The sequence below is a fragment of the Benincasa hispida genome, chromosome 10, assembly GCF_009727055.1.
Source record: "Benincasa hispida cultivar B227 chromosome 10, ASM972705v1, whole genome shotgun sequence".
NCBI classification, from domain to species: Eukaryota; Viridiplantae; Streptophyta; class Magnoliopsida; order Cucurbitales; family Cucurbitaceae; genus Benincasa; species Benincasa hispida.
In genome coordinates, this window is record NC_052358.1 from 53,170,746 (window position 1) to 53,195,434 (window position 24,689).

The 24,689-nt window shown below is 34.5% G+C and overlaps 2 protein-coding genes and 1 long non-coding RNA gene across 3 annotated transcripts; 2 read left to right on the forward strand and 1 right to left on the reverse strand.

Moving 5' to 3' along the window:
- The first annotated feature begins 2,850 nt into the window (after nucleotides 1-2,850).
- LOC120088705 lies at nucleotides 2,851-4,383 on the forward strand. The gene has a single exon (XM_039046128.1). It carries the CDS (start codon nucleotides 2,993-2,995, stop codon nucleotides 4,178-4,180), a length of 1,188 nt encoding a protein of 395 aa, XP_038902056.1. The 5' UTR covers nucleotides 2,851-2,992; the 3' UTR covers nucleotides 4,181-4,383.
- A 2,718-nt stretch (nucleotides 4,384-7,101) lies between these two features.
- Nucleotides 7,102-14,418, reverse strand: LOC120088239 (zeaxanthin epoxidase, chloroplastic). The gene is made up of 16 exons (XM_039045392.1): nucleotides 13,705-14,418; nucleotides 12,744-12,906; nucleotides 12,534-12,608; nucleotides 12,335-12,435; nucleotides 12,130-12,245; nucleotides 9,668-9,879; nucleotides 9,349-9,440; nucleotides 8,926-9,040; nucleotides 8,740-8,843; nucleotides 8,450-8,495; nucleotides 8,259-8,323; nucleotides 8,074-8,160; nucleotides 7,928-7,982; nucleotides 7,731-7,819; nucleotides 7,531-7,618; nucleotides 7,102-7,424 (listed from the first exon to the last, which is right to left on the reverse strand). The coding sequence occupies exons 1-16, from the start codon at nucleotides 14,220-14,222 to the stop codon at nucleotides 7,353-7,355; spliced, it is 1,998 nt and encodes a 665-aa protein (XP_038901320.1). The 5' UTR covers nucleotides 14,223-14,418; the 3' UTR covers nucleotides 7,102-7,352.
- Nucleotides 14,419-22,115: 7,697 nt separating this feature from the next.
- On the forward strand, nucleotides 22,116-23,373 carry LOC120089465. The gene is made up of 3 exons (XR_005485184.1): nucleotides 22,116-22,168; nucleotides 22,663-22,722; nucleotides 22,842-23,373. It is a non-coding gene; the product is annotated as an uncharacterized LOC120089465 (long non-coding RNA).
- Nucleotides 23,374-24,689: the final 1,316 nt, after the last annotated feature.

Consider the following 24,689-nt stretch of genomic DNA (forward strand, 5'->3'; position numbering starts at 1 on the left):
AACATTTTAAAATATATAGAGCAAAATGAAACAAAGTTGAAAGTATTTAAAAAAAAAAAAAAAAATCTTAGGTACACCCCACCCTCATCCTACATATAAAAAAATTAAAATATTTAAAGAAAGATATAAGAAGAATTTGTCAAATGGCAAATTATGATTTGACAATTTGGTGAGATGCACACGAAACATATAAAAAAAATTTGTTACGTAGTTAATTATGATTGAACAATTTGATTGAATGTAAAAAAAGGATGTAACATAGGATGCATCTAAATATTACATTTTTATGGATTTTAAAAATATAAATACCCAAATGATTTTATACCAAAATAGTATTAAACTTTGTTTTTTTAAAAAAAATATATCGTGATATAAAAGGACAAATTTGTCACACATGCAAGCAAATTTACAAAAATATGGCAAAGCACCCATTATAAGTTTTCCTTTCCTATCATCATCATTATTATTATTATTTTGAAATTCCGTTATACGAGAAAAAAAAAACCATTATACATTTTCCTAAATAAATTAACCAACCATGGTAGGCACATAATCAATACAACCTAGGCTAAGTTTATAAATAAATAAAGACGTGAGATTGAGGAAATATACATTCTAGATTTTAGGTCTTCTTTCATTTTTGTCTCTATATTTTTAAATGTTACAATTTTAGTCTTAAGTTTTCAGTTTAGTTTCAATTTAGTCACTTCGATTTCAAAATATGACTATTGAATGAGAAATTTTGGACCGATCACAAATTGTCACGTCATTTACTAAATTAATGATGAAATTCCAAATAACTGAATTCAAGACTAATTAGAAGTTGTCCAAATTGAAGTTAAAGACATAAATTGACGAAGTCCGATGATGCCACATGTTTCCTTCATAACCATTGGATTGAATAAAATTAATCCAGTCCAGTTTGATAATATTATTTAGGCTAAAAGTCCAACTGAACCCAGGCTTAATTTGACCAAAATGTCAAATAAGACCCAAATCCAATTAGTCAGACCCATGGACCGACCAAACCCAAGCCCATGAAGTCAAGCAGAGAACTCTATAAATAGAGGAGTCCTCCTCATTTGTGAGAATCAGCAATTCTATACTCTAAAGAGCTTATAGAGAATTCTTTACAATCCTTTGATTCATCAACAAGCAGAATAGAAGATCCTTGAAGACCCAAAAACTCTTCCAAGACTTCTACTTCAAGAACGCTCGGTACTTTTTTCTTCAAGTCAAGCATATTCAAAGTCAAGCATATTCACCCAACTGAGAGAGAATCAGAGGATCAAGTATTAGAGATCGAACCACATCGCATCAAATCAACCTCAACATCAACACCAACTCAAGTTCAACTCCACAAAACAAGTTTCTCCGAAAGCCTCGTGCGAACACTAATCCTCCAAGAAGATCAACAAGCCCGAAGGCGATCATCCAAGAAGATCAACAAACCCAAAGGCCGATCATTTAAGAAAATGAACAAGTCCAAAGACCGATCCTCCAAAAAGATCATCAAGCCCAAAGGCCGATCCTCCAAGAAGATCATCAAGCCCAAAGGCCGATCATCCAAGAAGATCAACAAGCTCAAAGGTTGATCCTCCAATCATCAAGCCCAAAGGCCGATCATCCAAGAAGATCATCAAGCCCAAAGGTCGATCACCCAAGAAGATCAACAAGCCCAAGGCCTTGGGTGATCAACAAGCCCAAGGCCAATCATCCAAGAAGTTCATCAAGCCCAAAGGCCACTCATCCAAGAAAATCATCAAGCCCAAAGACTGATCATCCAGGAAGATCATCAATCCCAAAGGTCGATCATCCAAGAAGATCATCAAGCCCAAAGGCCGATCACCCAAGAAAATCAACAAGCCCAAAGGCCGATCACCCAGATCAACAAGTCCAAAGGCTAATCATCAACAAGCCTACAAGCCCAAAGGTCAATCACGATCAACAAGCCCAAATCACGATCAACAAGCCCAAAGGTCGATCGTTCAAATACAAAGTTCAAGTTCCATGAAATAAATTTCTCTTGAAATCTAGTGTGAACAGTGACTATTTTATCTTTGAAATTTGATTTTTTTTTCAATTTTTCCATAGATTTTAAAATTCAGTATTTAAGGAAAATTTGAGATTAAAAGTGACCAAACTGAAACAAAACTCAAATCTCAAAGGTAAAATTGTAACATTTTGAAATATATGGACTTAATTGAAATCAAACTTAAAACTTAAGAACTCAGGGTTGTTTGAAGTATTGAGTTAGTTATTGTAATATGTAGTTTATTATAATAAGTTATAATAGTCTGTTATGAATTATAATCGTCTATGTTGGGGTGTATGCTATTTCAGTTTAGGGTTACAAATGGTTGATGAGAGATGATGGTTACAAAATAGTAAACATTATAGACAACAAGGTTTTAAAATATTTTTATTTCAACTAAGTGTGAATTATGATAAGGGTAATTTCAAATATAACTAAGGCACAAAGTATTAGCAGACATAAATAAATGCAAAAGAATTTACAAACATAACAAAATTTAAATCTCTCGGAGTCTACTAGTGATAAATTATATTACTAATAAGAGATCATCAGCGATAGATTTTACGATATTTGTAATTTTCTAAAAATATTGTTATCCACTTAATTATTGACTCTAAAATGATACTCATTATAATTAGGGTAGACGTGGTGTAATATTTTAAAATTTAAAGAACAAATGAAAACAAGATTCAAAATATATTGATTTTTTTTAAATAAATAAATAATAAAATAAAATAAAAAATAAAATCAGAAGAGAGCCCTAGTTCCAAAGCATGGTATATTAATAGGCAGAAGATCATTTTTTTTGCACATCAAACTCACTGTCTTCTCTTCCACTTTCCAAAAAAGCACTTCTCGTCTTCTTCCTCTCTTCCTCCTTGCTCTCACCCGAAACCGCTTCTCAAAGCCACACCACACCAATTAAATAACATTCACAATCCTTCTCCTTCTTCTACAATGGTCGACGTCGACCGGAGAATGTCCACCCTCAACCCCGCCCACATCGCCGGCCTCCGCCGTCTCTCCGCCCGCGCTGCCGCCACTTCATCCGCCCCCCTCCGCAACGGCCTCCTCTCCTTCTCTTCCCTTGCCGATAAAGTCCTCACCCATCTTCGAAACTCCGGCGTTGACGTCCAGCCCGGTCTCTCTGACGCTGAATTTGCCCGAGCCGAGGCCGAGTTCTGCTTCTCCTTTCCACCTGATCTCCGGGCGGTCCTCTCCGCCGGCCTCCCTGTCGGCCCCGGCTTCCCAGACTGGCGCTCCGCCGGCGCACGCCTCCATCTCCGGTCATCCCTCGACCTCCCTATTGCTGCAATTTCCTTCCAAATCGCGAAAAATACACTCTGGTCCTGCTCTTGGGGCCAAAAACCGGCCGAACCAGAAAAGGCATTAAGGATCGCGAGAAATTTACTTAAACGAGCCCCTGTCTTGATCCCCATTTTCAACCATTGCTACATTCCTTGCAACCCGCCCTTGGCCGGGAACCCAATTTTCTTTGTTGATGAGAATCGGGTTCTTTGCTGTGGGTTGGATTTGTCTGATTTCTTCGAACGGGAGTCTCTATTTCGGTGCTCTGTTTCGGATTCCGATTCCGATCCTCTATTCTCGAAACAGAGGTCTCTCGCAGAGAAGTCTATAGGACCATCGGCGAATTTCTCACGGCGGAGTGTGGATTCAGGGGTTGTAAGAACGCCGAGGTGGGTCGAGTTTTGGAGCGATGCCGCCATGGACCGGCGGCGGAGGAACTCGTCGTCGTCGTCGAATTCTTCCCCAGATCGATTCATCGAGATGCCGAGATCTGAAATCCCGAAGTGGGTTGGGAAGTATATTGGGGAATTGGGATCGGTTTTAAGGACCGGTGGGTGGAGTGAATCGGAGGTGGCGGAGATGGTGGAGGTCTCAGCGGCGGGATTCTTTGACAGCGAGATGGTTATGTTGGACAATCAGGCGGTTTTGGATGCTCTTCTTTTGAAAGTGGACCGTTTTTCCGGTTCGTTGCGGCGGTCCGGTTGGAGCTCCGAGGAGGTTTCTGAGGCGTTTGGGTTCGATTTTCGGCCGGAGAAGGGGAGGAAACTGGCTAAGAAGCTATCGGCAGAACTAGTGGAGCGAATTGGGAAACTGGCTGAGTCGGTTTCCCGGTCATGATACGTGACTTCCTTTTTTTTTCCCCTTTTACTATTGATAAATTTTCGAACTTTAAGGGATTGAATTTTCTTTCCTCCCTCGTTTTAGGTAAAAGAGAAAGAAAAGGGCAAAAAAGTAAAGGTATATGGAAATACGAGTTTGTACTATTTGGACAAAGTTTATATAGAGAAGGATAATACATCACTTTTGGTTTTTTTTTTCCACTCCATTTTGTTTTTATCGTTAGCCAAATATAAATTAAGGCATATAACACTGTTAGAGTTAGTATCTATTTAGTTCTAAGAATCTGAAATGACATTTTAGACCTTGAGATTTAGAAAATAATTCTAAACACTAAGTTTAATCATCGGTCTATGATTGAAAGGTTGCATTGAATTTGTAACCAAGTGACTACCACTTATGGAATTTCGGACAAAAAATTGGGTGTAAAATGGAGATCTTTATATAACACAACGCAAACTAACATCCCATGTTGTCTCACGAATATCTTTCATTTGCAATCATGCCTACTTTTCTATTGAAGACGTAGACTTTCCTAAGAAAAAGTATGTTAACTTGGTAAGTCTTTTCACGATAAACCATATCACGTCATGACATTCCAATGTTTAGTCAAACCACAATGAAGTCAGTAGACACATGCTTCCACTTCCATTTTAGTAAGTTCAATAGTTGTAACAACCATGTTGGTTTCTGTTTCAGGACTCAACTTATTAATAAACTAAACACTTATCAACAAAGTTAGCCACATCTCTTTTTATGTTTTGATATTAATAGTAACAAATGTTGATACATCTTAGCGCGTCTAGGATGTCTCAAGAATGGAAAATTGTGGGCCTCTGCTAATAATTCATTATTGAGGTTAAAATCTTTAGGTACACAAATCTTCAACAATGATAAAAGAATTTCATGTTAATATTTATTTATACTTTATGAAATTAATATGATAGTGTAATTGTTGATGCTAGGGGTAAATTTAGACCTGATAAAACAAGTCAAAGACAAAGAGTAATGAGGGAAAATAAGTCCAACATGAAAGTGGAACTAGGCTCGAATAAGTCAAGGGGAAACTAATCATTGGACTAATTAGATTAATCATAACTTGTTTAGGATTAAGAAAAAATCACATCCTAATCCTAAAAGATTGAGATGAACCCTAAGTCAATTCCCTATAAATACATTATTATAGCTCCATGCGAGACAACCTGAAGTTCAGTTTTCTTCATCCTACAAACTTCATCTTTGATTTTGATATCATAGTGAATTTTTTTTATTTACTAGCCAATTTATACTATTATCATATATTGGAGAGAGAAACCTCTCCAATGATAAAAAACGATTAGGTCAGTGACAACGGCAAGCACGACAATGGAGTACAGATGAGGAGCTCATTGGAAGTGGTGCAACAAGGAGAGAAAAGAGAAAGAAAAGTGGTGGTCATTTGTGCTTAGAGGGCTCATTGGTCATGACCTCGAAACGATAGGAAAAAGAGGAAGGAGGCATTGCGACGTGGAGAGAAGAAATATTTGTTTTGTCTACACGAGTTCAATTTAGAAAAGCATGTACATAGGAAAAATTTATAGTACTACAATAGTACTAACTACTCCTATTCATAATTTCGTACAACATATTAATTTATTATTTATTTATTGTTTGGAACTCTTAAATACTAGTTTTGTGGCAAACAATCAACAGAGGTAGTATAAAAAACAAAGGTATTATTAAAAAAAATAAAGAAAGAAAATTATACTAACATATCAATATAAATTTTCTATAAAATCCAATGGTCGGTCGGTCGGTCGGTTTTCGGAGAAAATCGGCACCAAAAACTGGCCAAAAAAAGGGTGTGTGAAATTTGTCCATCAGTTCGATTCGATACGGTTTTGTCGGTTTTGTGCTTTTAAATTTTTACAAGCAAAGCCAAGGTGAATGAAAATGAAGTGATAAATTGTTATTGTTTGGTTAACATAATTTGTAGCTTTTTAATATTTAAATCCATCAGTTTTTCTACGTAAAAAGTAAATCAATCATGTGATGGATTTAGAAATTAAACCACATAAAAATAATAATAATAATAAATCAACACTAAAATCATAGATTTGGGCTTAAGTTGATGGTAGTGGGCTTACTTTTATACTTGTTTTTTAAAATATATATATATATATATAACAACCGATTGGTCCATTTTCCAAAATTTTTATACAACTGATCGATTGCAGTGAAGACACAAATTTTGTGTTCTCCAAGCCACATCAAATAATAAATAAGGAATATTTAAATATTTAAAAAAAATTAAACCTTTCTTTTTTTCAATAAAAATCCACAATTTTGATTTCGAATATTTTCATGTTTAGATTTTACATAAATTTTTAGACAATTTTATCCTTAAGCTAATACTTTTATGAATTTTTTCCAACCATTTTATTAGGACCATATACGTAGGAAACCCAATGAATAAAGTACCACCTAAGAGAAAATTCTAACAAATTTCATTCTCTTCACACTAAAAATTTGTCTTACTAGAAAATCTCTCATATCTCATTTAATGTTTAATTTTAAAAACAATTAATTTTTAAAAAATTGAAGAAATTGAAACCACTCAAAAGAAAACCGTTTTTATGAAAATAGTTTAAATAAATAAATATATATATATATATACAAAACGACACTCATGATGTACGTTCAGCAATTTTAATCAAAGGACACAACTTCTCTTATTACCTCATTTTGGAATTAGTTTCAAAACCACACTACTTTTCTTAACTACATTCTTTTTTAAAAGATCAAATCATATGATATAAATTGAATCGCTAAATAAAGTTATCAATTAGACCATCATTAATTTTTTAGAATCATCCAACTCAAAATTCAAAACCCAATTGAGGCACACATTTTTCTTCTCAAAGTATAAGACCCAAAGAAACGGATAGTAATAGTACATCTATATTTTAATCTGAAACTTTTGTTGTATACTACCATTTTGGTCTTTTAAAAAACACTACAGGAATGTGGAGTTCTATGCATCTTTACAATAAAAAATTGAGCGAGAATACAAATCAATCTGTATCTGTTGCATTCAAAATCAGCAGATTTAGAGTGCTCCACATCGCCTTCAATGATCTGTACATATCTCTAGAATTAAGAAGAATTCAATATGGAGATTTTCCACACTGCTTCATGAGTTCATCTCTACTTTTTCTCTATCATTTTCAACTGAAGATCTTATCACCTTCACACGAAATGTTGCCTACATATATAAAAAAATAATAATAATAGAATCATGACTTCCAATATTCATCAGAGTAGATTGAGGATTAAAACATAAATCACCCAAGTTTCCTGTCATCAATTACCTTCTTATCAGAACCAAACTCAATAACGTCGTATTGATGGAACCTTACTGGAAAATTTGGTGGTACACGGTACCGTCGTCCTTCGTGACTGCAATCATATTTGCAAAGATATATTGTGATATTTGCAAAGATATATTGTGAGCTTTGTATGGCCTTAATGGTATATATTGGAGCACAAACTTATAAACTTCAGTACTTACTCAGAGAGCCAGGTACCATGTTCACTCCTCAGATCAGTCAAGAAGAAGGCACCATCTTTGTAATGAATACGGGCATGCTTTTCTGAAACCTGCGATTCGGGGGGATAACATAATCAAATTAGTGAGACTGTGTCAACTTTCAAACACCAGCAGTGAGATGGAATTCTACTCGAGCATCTGAAGTGTAATCAATTCACCTGAGGCAACGGTATAATGACTGATAACCCTGAATCCACTTCTTGCTCCACACTTCTGCAATCATATTTATTAATGAACGAATGCCCTTTGCAAATGTAAACCGATTTTTTGGTTCTACCAAAAAGAAACAAGCACGAAAGCATACCCAATCAAGTAGGTCTGGCTCCCTTCTCTGCGTAGGCAAATAGGCTGTGAAATGCTAACTTCGTCTCCTTGTGGTAATAGAAACCAACTAAAAAGTAAACAGGTTGGTAATGCAAAATCAGATGCATAGTTGGGTAGAATTGGAGTACTCTTAACAGTAACAAATGATTAGCACTGTGAGCTTACTCTCCGTTAATAGCTCGCTCCAGGGCATCATCGTCTTCAAACCACTTGCGTAATTGATCATTTGCCTTCAGAGGTAGTTCATTAGAACATTATTTTAAGAAAATAAATTTTCAATGAAAAATAAAATATGGAAAAAAGATCCACACTTGGTTTGAGCAGACTGAACATAAAATTAATTCTAGATAACGTACTTTGTCTGAGAGTCTGCAAGCTGGTGGCCTCCCTTCTAATTTTGAACTGCAGAAGAAAAATAATTTTTTATGTTAATTTTTCCCAAACTCATATTAGTACAAGTTTCTCAAGTGTATGTTCATGAAATTTTTGTACGATAGTCTGCAAGAAGAAAGGGTCTTTGTATGTTATTTTAAGTATAAAGCCACTTAAAACTTACAAGTAGCCAACATTGCATGATGGAAGGCGATATAACTTTTCACTAAATAGGTTATCCTTAAAAGAAAGACAAAATAGATAGAATTTTTACCTATTACCGCCTAGGACCCAATTAAGCATCAAGGGCATTGCCAGATCAATAAAAAACCTTCCACCAAATGTCCCTGGATGTGGTATTCTGAACTGTGTCAAAAACTAGAACAATTGAAACTCATCAGATATAATGTGTAACCTTTGCCACATACAAATATTAATGTATCTACAGATGATTTCTTACTGAAAGTGGGCCAAGTCCAACTCCCAAATAAGCTTTATAAGTGGAAGCCATCAATGCAGCCATTCTTGCCATTCCATGAATTACAGCAACCCGTATTCTTCTACTACTCTCATAACTAGGATCATCATTTAGAAAACAGTTGACAAAATTAAATTAAAAGAGAAAACATAGCATGGATTTCTGTGGTCAAAACAATGTTATTTGTTTAACACTACAAGGTTTTTGCCTTCTTGCCTCGGCAAGATCTTACAAAAAAACGTCTGCATAATCTCTACCGACGCTTTTCTGTGTGTGGCAAAAACTGTTGGCATAACTTCTGCTAATGGATTGCCATATGTGTATGTATGATATATTTGGATGGATTATCAGTTTTATCGTTAAAATTTATCACAGCCAATAAGGAAATAAAGCTTAGTTTAGTACCTCTTCAACGATGAGACAATGTCAATAGGAGAACCTGAGACTACACTTTCGTTCCATGCTTTATCTAGCTCAAGTGCAAGTTGATAACCATCCTGTAATCATCGGGAAGAAATAGTAAGCATATGCATAACTACATGTTAACCTGGTTTTACCACATTTGATGTTCCTACTTCAACAGATGACAGAGAAAAAATCTTCAATGTGCCGTGTTCAAGAAATGGAGGACAAAAATCATTTATGGTTACTAGAACTTATCAATGACAAGTTAGAATGGATCAAAAGATATAAATCAAGAGAACTATGGATGAAAAATGAGTACCTCAATAGCCATGCATCCCCCTTGACCCATATTTGGCTGCATGGCATGTACAGAATCCCCAAGCAAAGTTACACGACCCTTACCCCAAGTGAAAATGGGCGTGCGATCATAAATATCACGTCGAAGAACAGAATCTTCAGCAGTGGCATGTATCAGATCTATCACATTGTCGCACCAACCTTCGAAAATTTTGAACAATCTCTCCTTCCTGCCTGCTAGGACGGCAATCAAATGTTATTCAAGAAAGCATGAGCCTGGGAAACTCTTGACCTTGAACATGAATACGAGACAAGGACACGGCGACATCCCATTTTTTTAAACTTTAGGACATGAACACAACGAAGACACGCTTATTAAAATATACTTAGTATATCATTTTTAAACAAGAAGAAAATTAGAAGCCAATGAGTTTATGCTTTATATACTTAAAAATTAGGCAAATATATTTCGCTCTCAAAATTTTTATTTTTGTCATATATGTGTCTACTTAATATACTTCATAAGTGTTTGATGCATACCAAACAAATCTTGGTCCTACTTGACTATGTATAACTAGTGTCTAATGCATCAATTGTATTAAAAAATGTCCAATATGTATCCAACAAGTGTCTAAGTATTCAATACATGTTAGACATGGACATGCTAGTCAAACTAAAGTGCCCCTGCTTCTTAACTCTTAACATTCTATTGCATGGAGGAAGAGTTATCCTTATCCTCTTCTGTTACTCCCATTATTAGATAGTTAGCAGAGTGGTAAAAACTCGTGAACTGCATGTGCAAGATCATGCAGAGAAAATGAGTTAGCTAGAAAGGACCAAAGTGGTTTATTGTTAGAAGGCAAAAAGAAGATGGTATTAAAGGGGTGGAAGAGTTGTGTAATTCATTTAAGAATTAGACACGCCAAGTGAGTTCTATGGATTGTAGCTTCCTGATTCATTAGTGGACGGCCTGAGTTGACAGATCATTTACGAGCCACTACAATGTTTGTGTTATTCCTGTTTGCTCTTATTCTTTGCTCCTTGATTAACGGCTCATCATGATTGGTTTCTTTGAATTGTTCCGTTTGATTGGAGTGTTTTCCAGAAAAGCATATACCATTTTATTTATTATTAAAAAAAAGAAAAGGCATGAACTCCTTATTTAATGTAATGCCCCTGGTCCAAGATTTGGAATTTAGATTCGGCACCTGATGGCCTTGACATTCCCCTGCATCCTCTATGGCCTGGCTACATCATCTTTACTTATCTTGAATGCTTTTAGAACTGATAGTTGTCTCTGCAAACCGACACTGGTCCTTTCAGCATGCTTTGTCGTCACTCACATGTATCTTAGGAAAATTCCCAAGAGGACACCGAACATAAGGCTGCTCCAAGCTAAGCACGCCTAACTTTGGAGTTCTTATGATTGAGCCACCGAAAAGAAAGGTATGTCTTGTTGGTATAGGTAGTGACTTTCAATTCTTTTAAGCCTTTCTTAACTATATTTCCACATCTCAAGAACCCTCTCATTCGGATGTGATCTCGGTTCATTCAGGTCTCCCTCCTAAACTCGAGTCATTACATGCCCACCAGCTTCTGCTTGGTTCGTCCCCGAACCACGTCCTACTAGGAGAGGTTTCGCTATGATGTAAATCCTCTCAACATGATTTGTCCTCAATCACATGCATCTAGAAAAATTCTCAGGAGGTCACCCAACATAGGACTACTCCAAGCTAAGCACGCTTAACTTTGGAGTTCTTATGATTGAGCCACCAAAAAGAAAGGTGCATCTTGTTGGTATAGATAATGACTTTCCGTTCTTTTAAACCTTTCTTAACTATACTTCCATGTCCTCAAGATCCCTCTCTTTCGGATGTAATCTCGTCTCATTCATGTCCCCTTCCTAAACTCAGGTCGTTACATGAAAAAGACCCTCCAAAATTCTTATATATTTATATATATATACATTTCTTTCCTTTCCCTCTTTAACTCCAAATTCAATTTAAATTCAAAATCCTTATTATTTAACCAGTTTTTCCCAAAACGCTAAATATTACTCATCTGCAAAATCCCTTATCCTCACGATTCAAATTGGATTATTTTAACAAAATAATTAAGTTTTAAATCTCAATAATTCAACATGCCCCAAGTAACTGAGTTAAGAATTCAAATTGAATTAACTCAACAAATTAACCCAATTTTGGCCTCAAAATTCTAAAATATACCACAAGTAGTTCTTAGTAATTATTGTAAATTTACCTGGAAATTTTGGGGCGTCACAATTAAGCACACTATCCATTAGAGGAATACATTTGTCTCCAGTTAAAGATTTAGCTGAGAAGATTTTAGAATACAGATATCTCTGTACATATATTATTTTCAAGGACAGATTCACGGGAGAACTTCTGATTTATTTATTTTATTTGCTTCTCTAAGATAGAAGCATGATTCTAACCAATTATAAAAGGTTGGTCAAAGACGTACCGTTAGGGGGATCAGTGCCGCCTGGTGGTTCCTTATGGAATGCATACCACTGCATCTTTCCTGCACCGACATCTGAAGAAACAAAGTATTGTTTGTGTCCCAGAAACACACGGTACCTTCAGAATATAAATCAAAAGACAGGTCTTAAATCGAATACCAGAAAGTTTGTCGACATGTATTGCAATAGAAAGTTTAATAATCTTACCCAACAGTTTCAATGTCAGCTGGAATGAAGTCTGCGATACCCGTATAGCAAGTGTAGCCAGAATATACTGCTTCCGAATGACCAAACAAGTTCTTTCTAACCTGACATTATAAATCATATAGCATCAATATTCATTAATAAAACAAATAAGTACAAGTTAGATTCAACCAGAAAATGAAGAAAAAGTAACATATTGTACCTTTGACCATATACCATCTGCTCCGACCAGGAGATCGCCCTCATGTTGCTGTCCATTTTCAAGAGTCACCTTGACCTAAAGGCACATAATGCAGGAAGACAAGATTACATCGTGGAAATGACAAAGGAATAGATGTATCATGGAACCATAACTTTTATCATGATTCATGAACTACTATAGCAAAAGAAACAGGTAACAATGGGATATAACCTTGTCTCCATTATCCTCAAAGTCAACAACATTACTATCATTTATAATCACATCATCACCCACAGCACGAGCAAGAATTTGTTGCAGTGCCATTCGACTGATTACCCTAGTGACAGGAAGTCCTCGTTCTGCTGCAGGAGTGAACGTGTCAAACTTGATGTACCTGATAACGAGTTACATATCCTTCATGTAACCAACAAATATCTGACAATTGACATCTCAAATAATACACACCAACAATCCTAGTACAGTAAGAAAGAGAAATTGTCTAATAAATTCCACTTGTTTGAAGATGGTCCTATTCAATCCCCTATTGCTTGTTGGTTCACATTCCAAGTTTATCTGAATGAACTGTACCGTCTTACTCTTACTTCTGCCCCAGATATTAATGTTACCTCATGGATAGTTGCACGGCCTAACAAAAGTTAATAAGAGAGACCAACCTAGAGGCCAGAATAAAGGAAATCCCTACCAAAAACATGGATTACAAAACCACCTTCCGATCAAGATCTATCAGAAAACAGTATTACTCATCAAGCATCAAAAGAAGAATTGTGTAAAACATTATGAGAGGAGGAAAATGCCCAAAACCCAAAAGCTATCGTAAGAATATGTGCCTTAAGCAGTTGAAGGATCCTGAGTATATATTCCTTACCAACGATAGTCAGGTTGGCTCCTTTCACTAGAAGTCAAAGATGCCATAAAACTTTAAAAGACCCAAACAACTTTAGCCCTTCATTTCATCAACCTACTCTAAGTACATACTAAGCAATAACTTCAAGCACGCAAAACTTTTACATAGTGCAACATATCATTATCTTTCTCAGTTGTTTACATGATGTTGTTAGCTAAATCCTGCTTTCGAAAAGTAAGTCCAATTTGAGATTCTGAATGGAATCAAAAGATACAAGAATAACCAGCCAAAAGAAATAGCAAAATCTCACAAAAAAAGGCAACGTACCAATTTCCAGAAACCCCATCAACAAGCCCATTAATCCTATCACCAGTAATACAACCCACTCTCATAACTTCCTCAGCAACCTCGAAATCAATGGCTTCCAAAGCCGCCAAAGCATTACTCTGTATCTGAATAGGCCCCCTGTACTGCCCCTCTCCTCTAATCGCACTTATATCCTTCTCGAACACCACCACATCAAAACCTTTCCTCTTCGCCGCCAAAGCAAAAACCAAACCCCCAATTCCACCACCGGCCACAAGTATCCGAACATTCTTCGTTGGTAAACTCCGGCTGATTTCTCCGGCTGCCCCTTCCGCCGGTGGCGCCTCAGCGACGGCGGCTTTCACTTGGGTCACTTTCTTCCTCCGCCCACAAGCTGATTTTCCCCCAAAATTACCCCCAATCCTTTGACAAGGCGAAATCTCAACTAGGTGTTCCCGAAAAGCTGGAACTGGGAAACATGTTCTTGACAAACCGGAGGAGGAAAGATTAAAAGGGTTGTGAAATCTGGTCAAAGCCATGATGGGTCAGTATCAAAAGCCACTTCTGTTGAAGAATCTGCAGAGAAAAAGGAAGAGGATGATGAACAGTTAAGAAGAAATGGAGACGGTGGGTTTTGTGGGTGATGAAATGGGTCGGTACATGAGGCTTGTAGCACTGAAATTCTTGGGGAGTGGTGGAGATTTCATGGACATGTGGCAAAACATGGACGATTTCAGTAAATTCTTGAACCCCCATTTCCCTAAGAGAGAAAGATCTTCGTTAGTGGTCCGAATTTAGTAGCCCACAATTATCTTGATTTTATTTGCGTCCCCACCGAAAGTGATCGCTACTTTCAACCCACAAATTCACGATCACTACCCACCACTAATAAATGCCATAAAATAAATAAATTCCGTTTCTATTGCTGGAGGTGGAGTATGCTTGACAGAGGGAAGAGAAATAGCCTGAAATAGCACCCTCAATTATCTTTCAAAAACTAGTAAGATTTTCCAAATGTCATTAAACTAGCTTTTCATTAAAAATATTTATTTTTCCTAAGGATTGTTTTGATTCTTTTGAACTTTTTTCGATACATCGAGATTTTAGTAATTTTTATGGATAATAATCTATTCAAATTTTATATCAAATCTTATAAGGCCAATTTCTGATTCCATTATTATATGAATTTCTAAATTTCCAAATGAATTTACATTTTTTCGAATGAATGATTATATTTTGATTTTTAAAATTTGGAAAAGATTAAATTTTGCAAAAAAAAAAAGTAAGACATGGAAAATATATAAAATCCCGGTATTAAACTGCCTGAGAATTCACCTATCTCAATGTTAATTTGCTCGAAATTCATACCGAGATTTTATATATTTTTCATATTTTATCTTTTTTTTGAAATTTTAATCTTTCTAAAAATTTAAAAAATCAAAATCAATCAATTTGAAAATATATAAGATTTGGTATAAAATTTAGGAAGATCACATGACGTTTTGAAAAAATTACTAGAATCTTGGTATAATCTCTATTAAATGTACCGACAAAGACTGCCAAAACAATGATAAGTTAAAAAATGCTAATCTTTTTAACTTGTGGTTGATCTCGTCCAAGATGACGATAAAAAATTATTTAAACAAATTTTAAAAGATAGTACTAATTTTATAAGTGGAAATTTAAAGGTATTATTTCTATAATTTTGGAAAGTTTTAATTTCATGTGAGGATATGGAATGTTAGGTTAATTGGATAGTTAGGGTACTTTTTCCCAACCAAAAAAAAAAAAAGGAAAAACAGGTTTTTTAGAAACAAATTAGAGAAATGGTATACATATTTTGTCTTTTATAGAGTAGCACTCAACTTTTTCCTTTTTATTTTTGTTATTATTATATTTTCTTCTTTAACATGCTTCTTCGATCATATAAAGCGGAAGAAAATTTTCCATTTACATCAAGTTCAAACTTCCTTCCTGCATGCGTGTTCCTCCAGAAACACGTATTAAAATAAGAGGTAAAAATTAATTGGTAGCATACTCGATCAAACGGGTGATTTTCTCGGCTACTACAAATCCCATACTACCCCATAAATTGAAAATCCATAACCCCAATTGTTACGGGAATACCATTTAATTTTGAATAGCCTCAGTTAATCCTCCTTTCTTTGATAAGAATCAAGACGGTCTTTATAAGGTTCCTCCTCTGAATGAGATCGTTCTTCACCTAATTAGAAGAATGGTTTTAATATGGTATGGAAAGAATAAATGGAGAACCTAGTTTCGAGCGATCTGATCGCAATACTTTTTTATTTTTATTCAAGATTTTATGGGAATGAACCCACTGTAGAAAATTTAATTAGTTGGAATCAAATTTAAATAAAGAACATTATAAGGTCATTCATTCTTAAGCGATTCAAAGAGTAAAGTCTTTGACTCCTCGATACTCAATAAAATCCTATTTTTTGAGGATTGAATGCACCCCTATAGTCCCATATTTAATAATTCCTGAACTATTTCTTTTCTATTGAGGATAAATAAGCAAGAATACTATTTCTACGAAAAAGACCATTTATGGGTATTTCAATCACGGATATTTCTCTTTCTAACCATACAATTACTAGTATGCCTAATGTGATTCCCAATAAGTAGTCAAAATGGGTTCTTCGTAAAGTTGATCATTATGAGTGTTATGATGAACTTGATTGGGAAGTTCAGTGGTAAAAATAAGGATATTCATTAGCTCATTATTCCACATCTCCCTGACCAAATCCTCCAACATTAGGATTACTCGTTAATGGTTGATCAAATTTGATAGATTCGCCCTCTAAAACAAGAGGTTCTGGTCCTGGAAGGATAATATCAACCACTTGATGCCTATTCGCTGCATCAACTATGGTTATTTCATATCCTCCTTTTTCTTTTCATATTATTTTGCTGACAATTGAAATGACCGAAAAAGATATATGAGTTAATATTGAAGGAACTCTTATCGAAGAGCATCCATGAGCGCGTTCAAATCTTTTCTATTTCATTGTAACCGAAATACAACACATACATTCTAACAGATAGTTATACAAATTAATACTAACTAACGACATGCTTCGAACAATAAAAGACAAGGGAAATAGTTCTCATACCAGTTGAAGGCTCTCTTCAAATGTCGAACTCAAAAGTAGCGGAAGAACCTCTACGCAAACTCTATCGCCCAGTAAACCAGTCGGCTGCAGTAGTATGATCATCTACACGAATGGAAGCAACACGAACAGTCATGAACAAGTGAACAGGGGGGACGACATCACTAGTTGGAGCCCTTGGTATTCTCAGAGTGAGAATCCAAAGTGTGGTCTTTGGTGAATTTGGTAAAGGTCGGAGAAAAGACAGATCGTGTAAACAATAAGCAAGTGGGAGAGAAAGAGCTATCGTATAGCAAGGGTGCTTATCGTTTAGAAGAAGTTACATGATCGTGTAGGTTTTACTAGGCGATCGTTTAATAAAAGGTAGACAATCGTTTAGAAAATACAACACGCTATGCGATCGTTTAGGAAAGTTAAGTGATTGTTTGGGAATGGGTGTATGATCGTTTAGACGATGAGCAACTATCGTATAAGCTCTTAAACTAGGCGATCCTTACGTTTTCACACCGATTGCGAATTTTCAAAATTTTTTCAAAATGAAACAAATTTTCATTTTATTCTTCGGTTACAATAACCGACTTCGGATTCTCCCACTATCACATATCTACTATAGTAATTTCTCCTCCACTTGATATAAATCATATTTATATCTCATTTCCTCCAAAATAACGTATCTCATACATTTAGCCAATTATATCATATATAAATAACCAGTCCAATTATATCATATATAATCGAACTCCCTCTTATCAATTTGAACATTTCAAACTGACCCAAACACTGATTCTCGACTTTATCCAAGCTACCCAGGGACCTAATGGACTTGTGGCTCAAAGCTTCAATGGTACGTGAATAGCTGGCTAAACTCTTTAGCTACGAGATCCATCATTTGTTAACTGTCAGGCATTCCACTAGAAACCAACAGTTGAACTCTTCTTACCACAGATATATTTCTGTGTCCATCGGATATAACCAATCATGCGTACGATGACCCTTCACAGATGCTCGTAAGTACAGTTGGGCCAATTTACCGTTTTGCTCCTGTAGTTACATCTCACTCCTTAAGTACCACTGATTCCTCTAATGAACAATACAACATAGTCCAACTATGTGTGAACACCTTTCGGACCAAGAGAAGGTGTGTGGCACCACATCGTTCAAGCCCTGGAATCAACCCCTTAAGGAAGCTATCTATCTACTTATCCCTGCCTCGAGGAAGGAATGAATTTCATCTTATGTAGTTGAGTTCTAACTCCCAAATCAAAAAAATCCCCAAAATGGTAGGTTTGAAACGACGACCTGGCCACTCGCACCCATACAAATCAAAGGACCGCCCTCAATGGCAGGAGTTCCCAACTCACTCAAAATCGAGGTCATGTTACCTATGGTCATCCCAGTGAAGTGAAGTCTCTGTCATAAACGGTGTTATATAACGAGACATTAACATTTCGTGGTCAGGTCTTATACAGACTCTTTGTATAGGACACCCCCGCTCGCGTCCCCAACACGAATGATCAGGATCAGACCATCTGTGACAAGTCACAACACTTGTGACCATTCCACAAAGCAGGCTGCATCCGTAGTGTTACCATGATAAGGTTTCCCTCCTATATCCATATACTACAGACCATTTTGGTTATCTCTCAAGACATGATCCACTTGTATGTCATCACATACATGCTTAAGTTACATATAGATAACCAGGGATTTTATGTTTACTGGTTCGTGGTAAAGCAAATAAAACATACAATTGAGCAAAATCAAAATGTGAAATAAATATCATATATTATACAACACAAGCATTCGTACAAACTGTTTACAAACTATAGAACACGAGACTTTAGGGCATCAACCCCAACAAAGATACGCTCTAAAGTTGAAAATATCATTAAAAAAAAATTAAAGGTCCCTCGTTTCATTTATTTTAATTAACATCTAGGACTTGAATTAATTATATTATAGAACTTTTTTTATAATAAAAAATGGCATCCACCACTCGAACTCAAATCAATCCTTCCCATAGGTTATTGTCCTAACGAATAAGTAATTGTAGGAGTGAAAGCTTCATATAATTCGAAAAAGCAAGAGCAGCAAGTCCAAGTAAATAAAATACGAAAAAAAAAATACGTAATTTTTTTAGGAACCACGATTTTGAATCAGAAGAGAGATTTCAAGAAATGGCATATCTATTCACTCTATCAATAACCGAGCTGGATTTGGTGTATCATAAGGCTCAATGTCATTATATTAATAAAAAATGGCTTGGGGGGATGTTAACAAATTGGTCTACTACAGAAACGAGACTTCATAAGTTCAGGGACTTGAGGACAGAACAAAAGACGGATGGACTCAACCGTCTTCCAAAAAGGGATGCCTCTATGTTGAAGAGACAATAAGAAATTCGAACAACTACTTCAAATACGGTATCAGGAAGTACCACTTGTGGAACCTCGATATCCACGGGCTTATTAGCTAAATGGCAGACAACCGGTTGCTTCTCGTGGATTTTCATAACCTTGTTGTGCAAAAATGGGATATGTATATCTTTATTACATTAGCGAAAACTTATTTATTCTTATTCATTTCTATAGCAACAAGATGGACATTACCCTGACTAAGAATAGATCAACTATTAAATCTCGGATGGAAATTTCTTTTACCTATATCTCTCGGTAATCTATTATTAACTTCTTTTCAACTCTTTTCACTGTAAGGAATACCATATTCTATGAAATTTCACCTCGGCCATCAAGGTTTAGCCAGGGCATTTATAACACGACCTAAATAAGCCTCACTTACTGGTATCTGAGCAATTATTCTCGTTGCTTTTATAGAACTTTCCTCTTGTATCAGCAAACCATCACCCATTAATACAACACCAACATTATTTGATACTAAATTTAGAACGAACTTCTACTAGGTTATTTTTTAGTTAAACCGATTTAGATTATTCTAATCTTTAATTATTTATTTGATTTATCCCCCACAAAAACTTTGTGAATTCCCTGTTGAAAGAGATTTTGCTTGCGAAAAAGCTTTCAACGCTGCCCGACGCCCTTTGCTTTTCCAAATATTTTTTCGAATCCATTTTTTTTATAGAGAAATGTGCTTTTCTGGAACTGTCATTCAAAAATTATAATTGATTATTCATTGCTATAGTATGTCAGCAATAGAAGCTCAAGCTCATGGAATTGTTGATCTTGTAGCAGTTGAATAAAAAATAACAGGGATTTCACGTAAAAATCCGAAATTTGAGATTTTATCTTTCTTTTTACCAGTGGTTTATATAATATTTTCTATTACTATTAATCCTATTAATTATTAATATCGAATATAAAAGTAATTCACACTCATCCGGTTAGTATTGATCTAAACCACCCTTGTTCTCGAAAAAAAAAAAGGGAGAAGTTCATGTCTCAAGGAATCACACGTTGAGATATTGATAATACACATAGAGTTAATGATATTTCATAACTAATTGATTGAGCAACAGCTCGTAGACCACCTACAACTTTTTTCTTTTTCCTTTTTTAATTCATTTATTTATTTAATTTCTCTACTTATTGTTACTTTTTTTTTCTTTCTTCGTTTAATCTACTTTGAAATAATCCAAAGTTATTTTTATGAGAAAAAATATAAATTTTGTATCCTTAGATTTTCAATTTAACTCATATTTTGATCCTTATATTTCAAGATGTTATATTTTTAGACATTTGGGGCCTGTTTGGGCCAAGAGTAGAGTGAGGTAGAGTGGACTATAATAGCTCACTCCATGTTTGGGGCTCCCACTATTTTTAGTTGGAGCTCCAATATTATCTTCAAAATTAACCCTAAGGAACATTGTTCCTAACCCCTCGATTTCTGTCGTTTCACTATTTGCAACATCTCCTCTCTCTCGTCTTTTTTGTCTCCTTTCTTGTCTGATTAAACAAAATGCTCGGATCAATGGTGTTCTTCCTTCTCTCTTTACTTCTCCGTCTTCAGATCTGGTTTCACGTTTCTTCATCTTCGTCAATTCCATCGCCATCAAAACCAAATCTTGATCCTTAGATCTATAGATCTACGTTTATGATGGTACCCTTCTTGCATGTTTTTCTCTAGACCTTTCACATATCTATAGATCTACAGATCTAGATTCGTGCCTCATCTCCTTTCCGCTTCAAATGATCTCTCTCTTATCGCTCTAAACCTTTGATTCCTTTTCTGTTTTATTTGATATTTTCTCTTTGTTGAAACAAGCCTTAATTTGTTTGGTCGACGGACGATTGTGCTTGGTGGGGGTGGAGGTTATCGTTTAAAGAGTGGTAGGGTGTGAAGGACTAGTTCTAGAGCTTGGTAAGGGGTTGAAGGTAATATTATTTTTCCCTTTCCTAGTCGATGATGAGGTCCCTTTTTATTCAATTTTAGCTCAAAATTTTGTAAATTATGCTCTACTGTTGTTCATTATTTCATTTCATGTTCATTGTTTTGCTCCGAATTATTTTGCTTCAAAATTATGCTCTAAATTTCGTTTCATGTTCATTCTTTTGCTATTATCGTCTCTGTTTGTTCATTATTTATCCATTTTCTAAATTATAAAAAAGGGAGAAACATGTGTTTTGGTTGTTGGGTATTCTTGAGTTGATTCTATAGGGTATTTGATGGATTTTGGTAATTTTGATTAGGTTATTTGATGAATTTGATAAATTTTGGTAATTTTGATTAGGTTATTTTCATTATATTGATGAAGAAAGATGAATTTTCTCTGTGGAGTGTCCATTATTTGTCCATTTTAGTCACTGTTTGTTAATTGTTTGTCACTTTCGACCTCTGTTTGTCCATTGGTTGGCCATTTTCATAAATTTTGGTATCTATTTGTTCATTTCAGTCTTTATTTGTCCATTACTTGTCCATTCATTTTCGTAAATTTTGGTATCTATTTGTCCATTGTTTGTTCATTTCAGTCTCTATTTGTCCATTACTTGTCCATTTTATAACTTTTGGCATCTGTTTGACTATTGTTTGTTGTATATTGATCGACAGTGGTTGTTAGGTACTGTTTACAGTATTCATCCTTGGCATATCCTCTGTTTTTAGGATGGTTTATTGTACATTGATTGACAGTGGTTGTTCTGTTTATTGTGTTCATCATTACCATATCTTTTTTAGGATGAATTATTATATATTTATTGATAGTGGTTGTTAGTTACTATTTATTGGGTAGGTTTTTGTCAAAATCATTGACTTTTATTTATATATGGATCTCGCTTAAAAATTTTCATGGGTCAATAGTTCACACAACTATATATATGTGTCTCACTTCACTTCAACTTTAAGCCCTACCGACTCCATCTATTTGTTTAACGTAACTGGTATGTCATTTCTCGTCTCCAATCTTTTCTTATCATGTGTTTTATTTCAAAATACCACAAACTTCTTTGCAACTTTTGGTTTCTATTGTCTCTATTGTTCATCTCTAATTTTCAATTCTTCTTCCTTGAATGAAATAATTTACCATTGTTTGTCTTTGATTTAAAATCAATTGTTGATCGTTCTATCTACATTATCGATTTCTCATTTACCATTATTCATGATATTATATAAAATTTAAGTTTCCATGAATGAATTTCATAACTCTGAGATTGTACTCTGTTCCACTTTTTTTTTTTTTTTTCACTTTATAATTATGGTCTCACTTCCCTTCGACTATAAAGACAAACACATTCCATCTATTTCATAAATGCAAATGATGTCTTCTCCCTCATCATCCAACATTTTCTTTATCACAGGTGTTGACTAGTACCTCCCTATTATAACTTCTTTCGTATAGTACTAATGTTCTTTATTCTAATTTGTTTTCTTTTAGGGTTGGTTTTATTACGAATCAACTGCATCAAACACTATTTACCAACTTTCTCTTTATAAGGTGACAACTATCTATCATTATTATGGTTTATGTAATTCTTTTCGTGGTTTATGTTACACATTTTTCTTTATCTTACTTATATTTGTTGCTAATCATTACTTTTTGTGTGCTCTTGTCAGGTTGAACTATCAGCATACTTGCGTGAGGTTCGTTAACATGAATATAGTAATTTGGACGAATATTCATTTATTCTTAATTATAGCTGTTTGTATGATGAAAATAGTAATATATGTTTATTTTGTATTTATAGCTGTTTGGAAGAATTTATAGCTGTTTGGATGAATTTATAGTTGGATGATTATTTTATAAATTTTGTTTATGTTTGGTTGAATAACATTACTTTATATTTGTTGTTATGCTTGGATGATTGACAATAATAATATTTTCTAAAAAGGTAATATAAAAAAATCAGATTGTTGTATTATTTACTAAAAAATGATAACATGAAAAAAAGAAGATAAAAAAGATTAACATGAAAAAAAGAAAAAAAAAAAGTTTGCCATGGACAAAAATCAGTTTTTTAAGTCTAAAAAAAACAGTGTTGTCAACATAAAAAAAGAAAAAGAAAAAAAGGATAACTAGTGTTGTTTAATTCGCTTCTAGAATAACATGAAAAAATGAAATAAAAAAACAGTTTTTTAAGAAAAGAGTCTCGATCAATAGTGTTAAAAAAATATATATATATATTTGCCATGGACAAAAGTCAGTTTTTTAAGTCTAAAAAAAACAGAGTTGTTAACAAAAAAAAAAGGATTAATATGAAAAAAGAAAGAAAAAAGATAATAGTGTAAAAAAAATAGTTTGCTATGGACAAAAACCAACGTTAAAAATCAATTTTTTAAGTCTCCAAAAAAAATTTAAAAAATAGTTTGTTGGACTCAAAAGAACATAAAACAGAGACTTGAAAAACAATGTTTCATATGGCATTAAAAAAGAACATAAAAAATAAGTTTTTTAAGAAAAGAGTCTCAATCGATGGCATAATAAAATAATAGTTTGATATGGAACTAAAAAAAAAAACTTAAAAAATCAATTTCGTAAGACTCACTTATTTACTATGGAAAAAAAATAATTAAAAAAAATCAGTTTGATGGACTTAAATTAGAACATAAAAACGGAAACTTAAAAAAACAATATTGTTTAATATGGTATTTAAAAAAAAACACAAATGAGTCAATTTGCTGGATTTGTTTTCAAAAATATAGTACCAATTGATAGTGTATTTGTTTTTAAAATAACGTTAAAAAAACATAAAAAATTGGTATTGTAATTATTTTATGATTTAAAATTTTTCTTTCAGGACCAGTTTCAATTTTTTAAGTACATAATGGACCCAACAGAACTAGATACGATACTAGTAGTATTCAAAACTCCACACGTCAGTTACTTTTAACACGAGAGTTATTATTGAATGACCATAGGAGGATAGAAAATACATCACACGATAGTAACATCGCATTAGAATTAGCATACTTTCGACTCATTTATGAGTCCGACCTATGTTGTTGTTAAAGTACAAGAATGGATAGAAGATGTTGCCATTCTATGTTATTTACTTAAGACAACTGGCGGATTAGTCGAAGTTGAAGTTATAGATGTAGAGGAAATGGTTGTCATGTTCTTACATATCTTAGCCCACGAAGTAAAGAACCAGATAGTTCAAAGAGAATTTGTACGACTTGGTGAGACTGTTTCTAGGCATTACAACATCGTTTTATTAGCGGTGTTACAGTTACATGACGTGGTGTTAGAAAAACCTTTGTCGATCACAAACTTGTGTACATATCAGAGATGGAAATAGTTTGAATAACAATTCAACTACACCAACAATAGTTCGACGTGACTTAATTGTTAGGTGCATATGTGCATGAATATTTTTTATTTTGTTCCACCGTAGAATTGTCTGGGTGCGTTAGATGGCACGTACATCGAGGTAAATGTCAGTGCAACTGATCGCCCAAGGTATA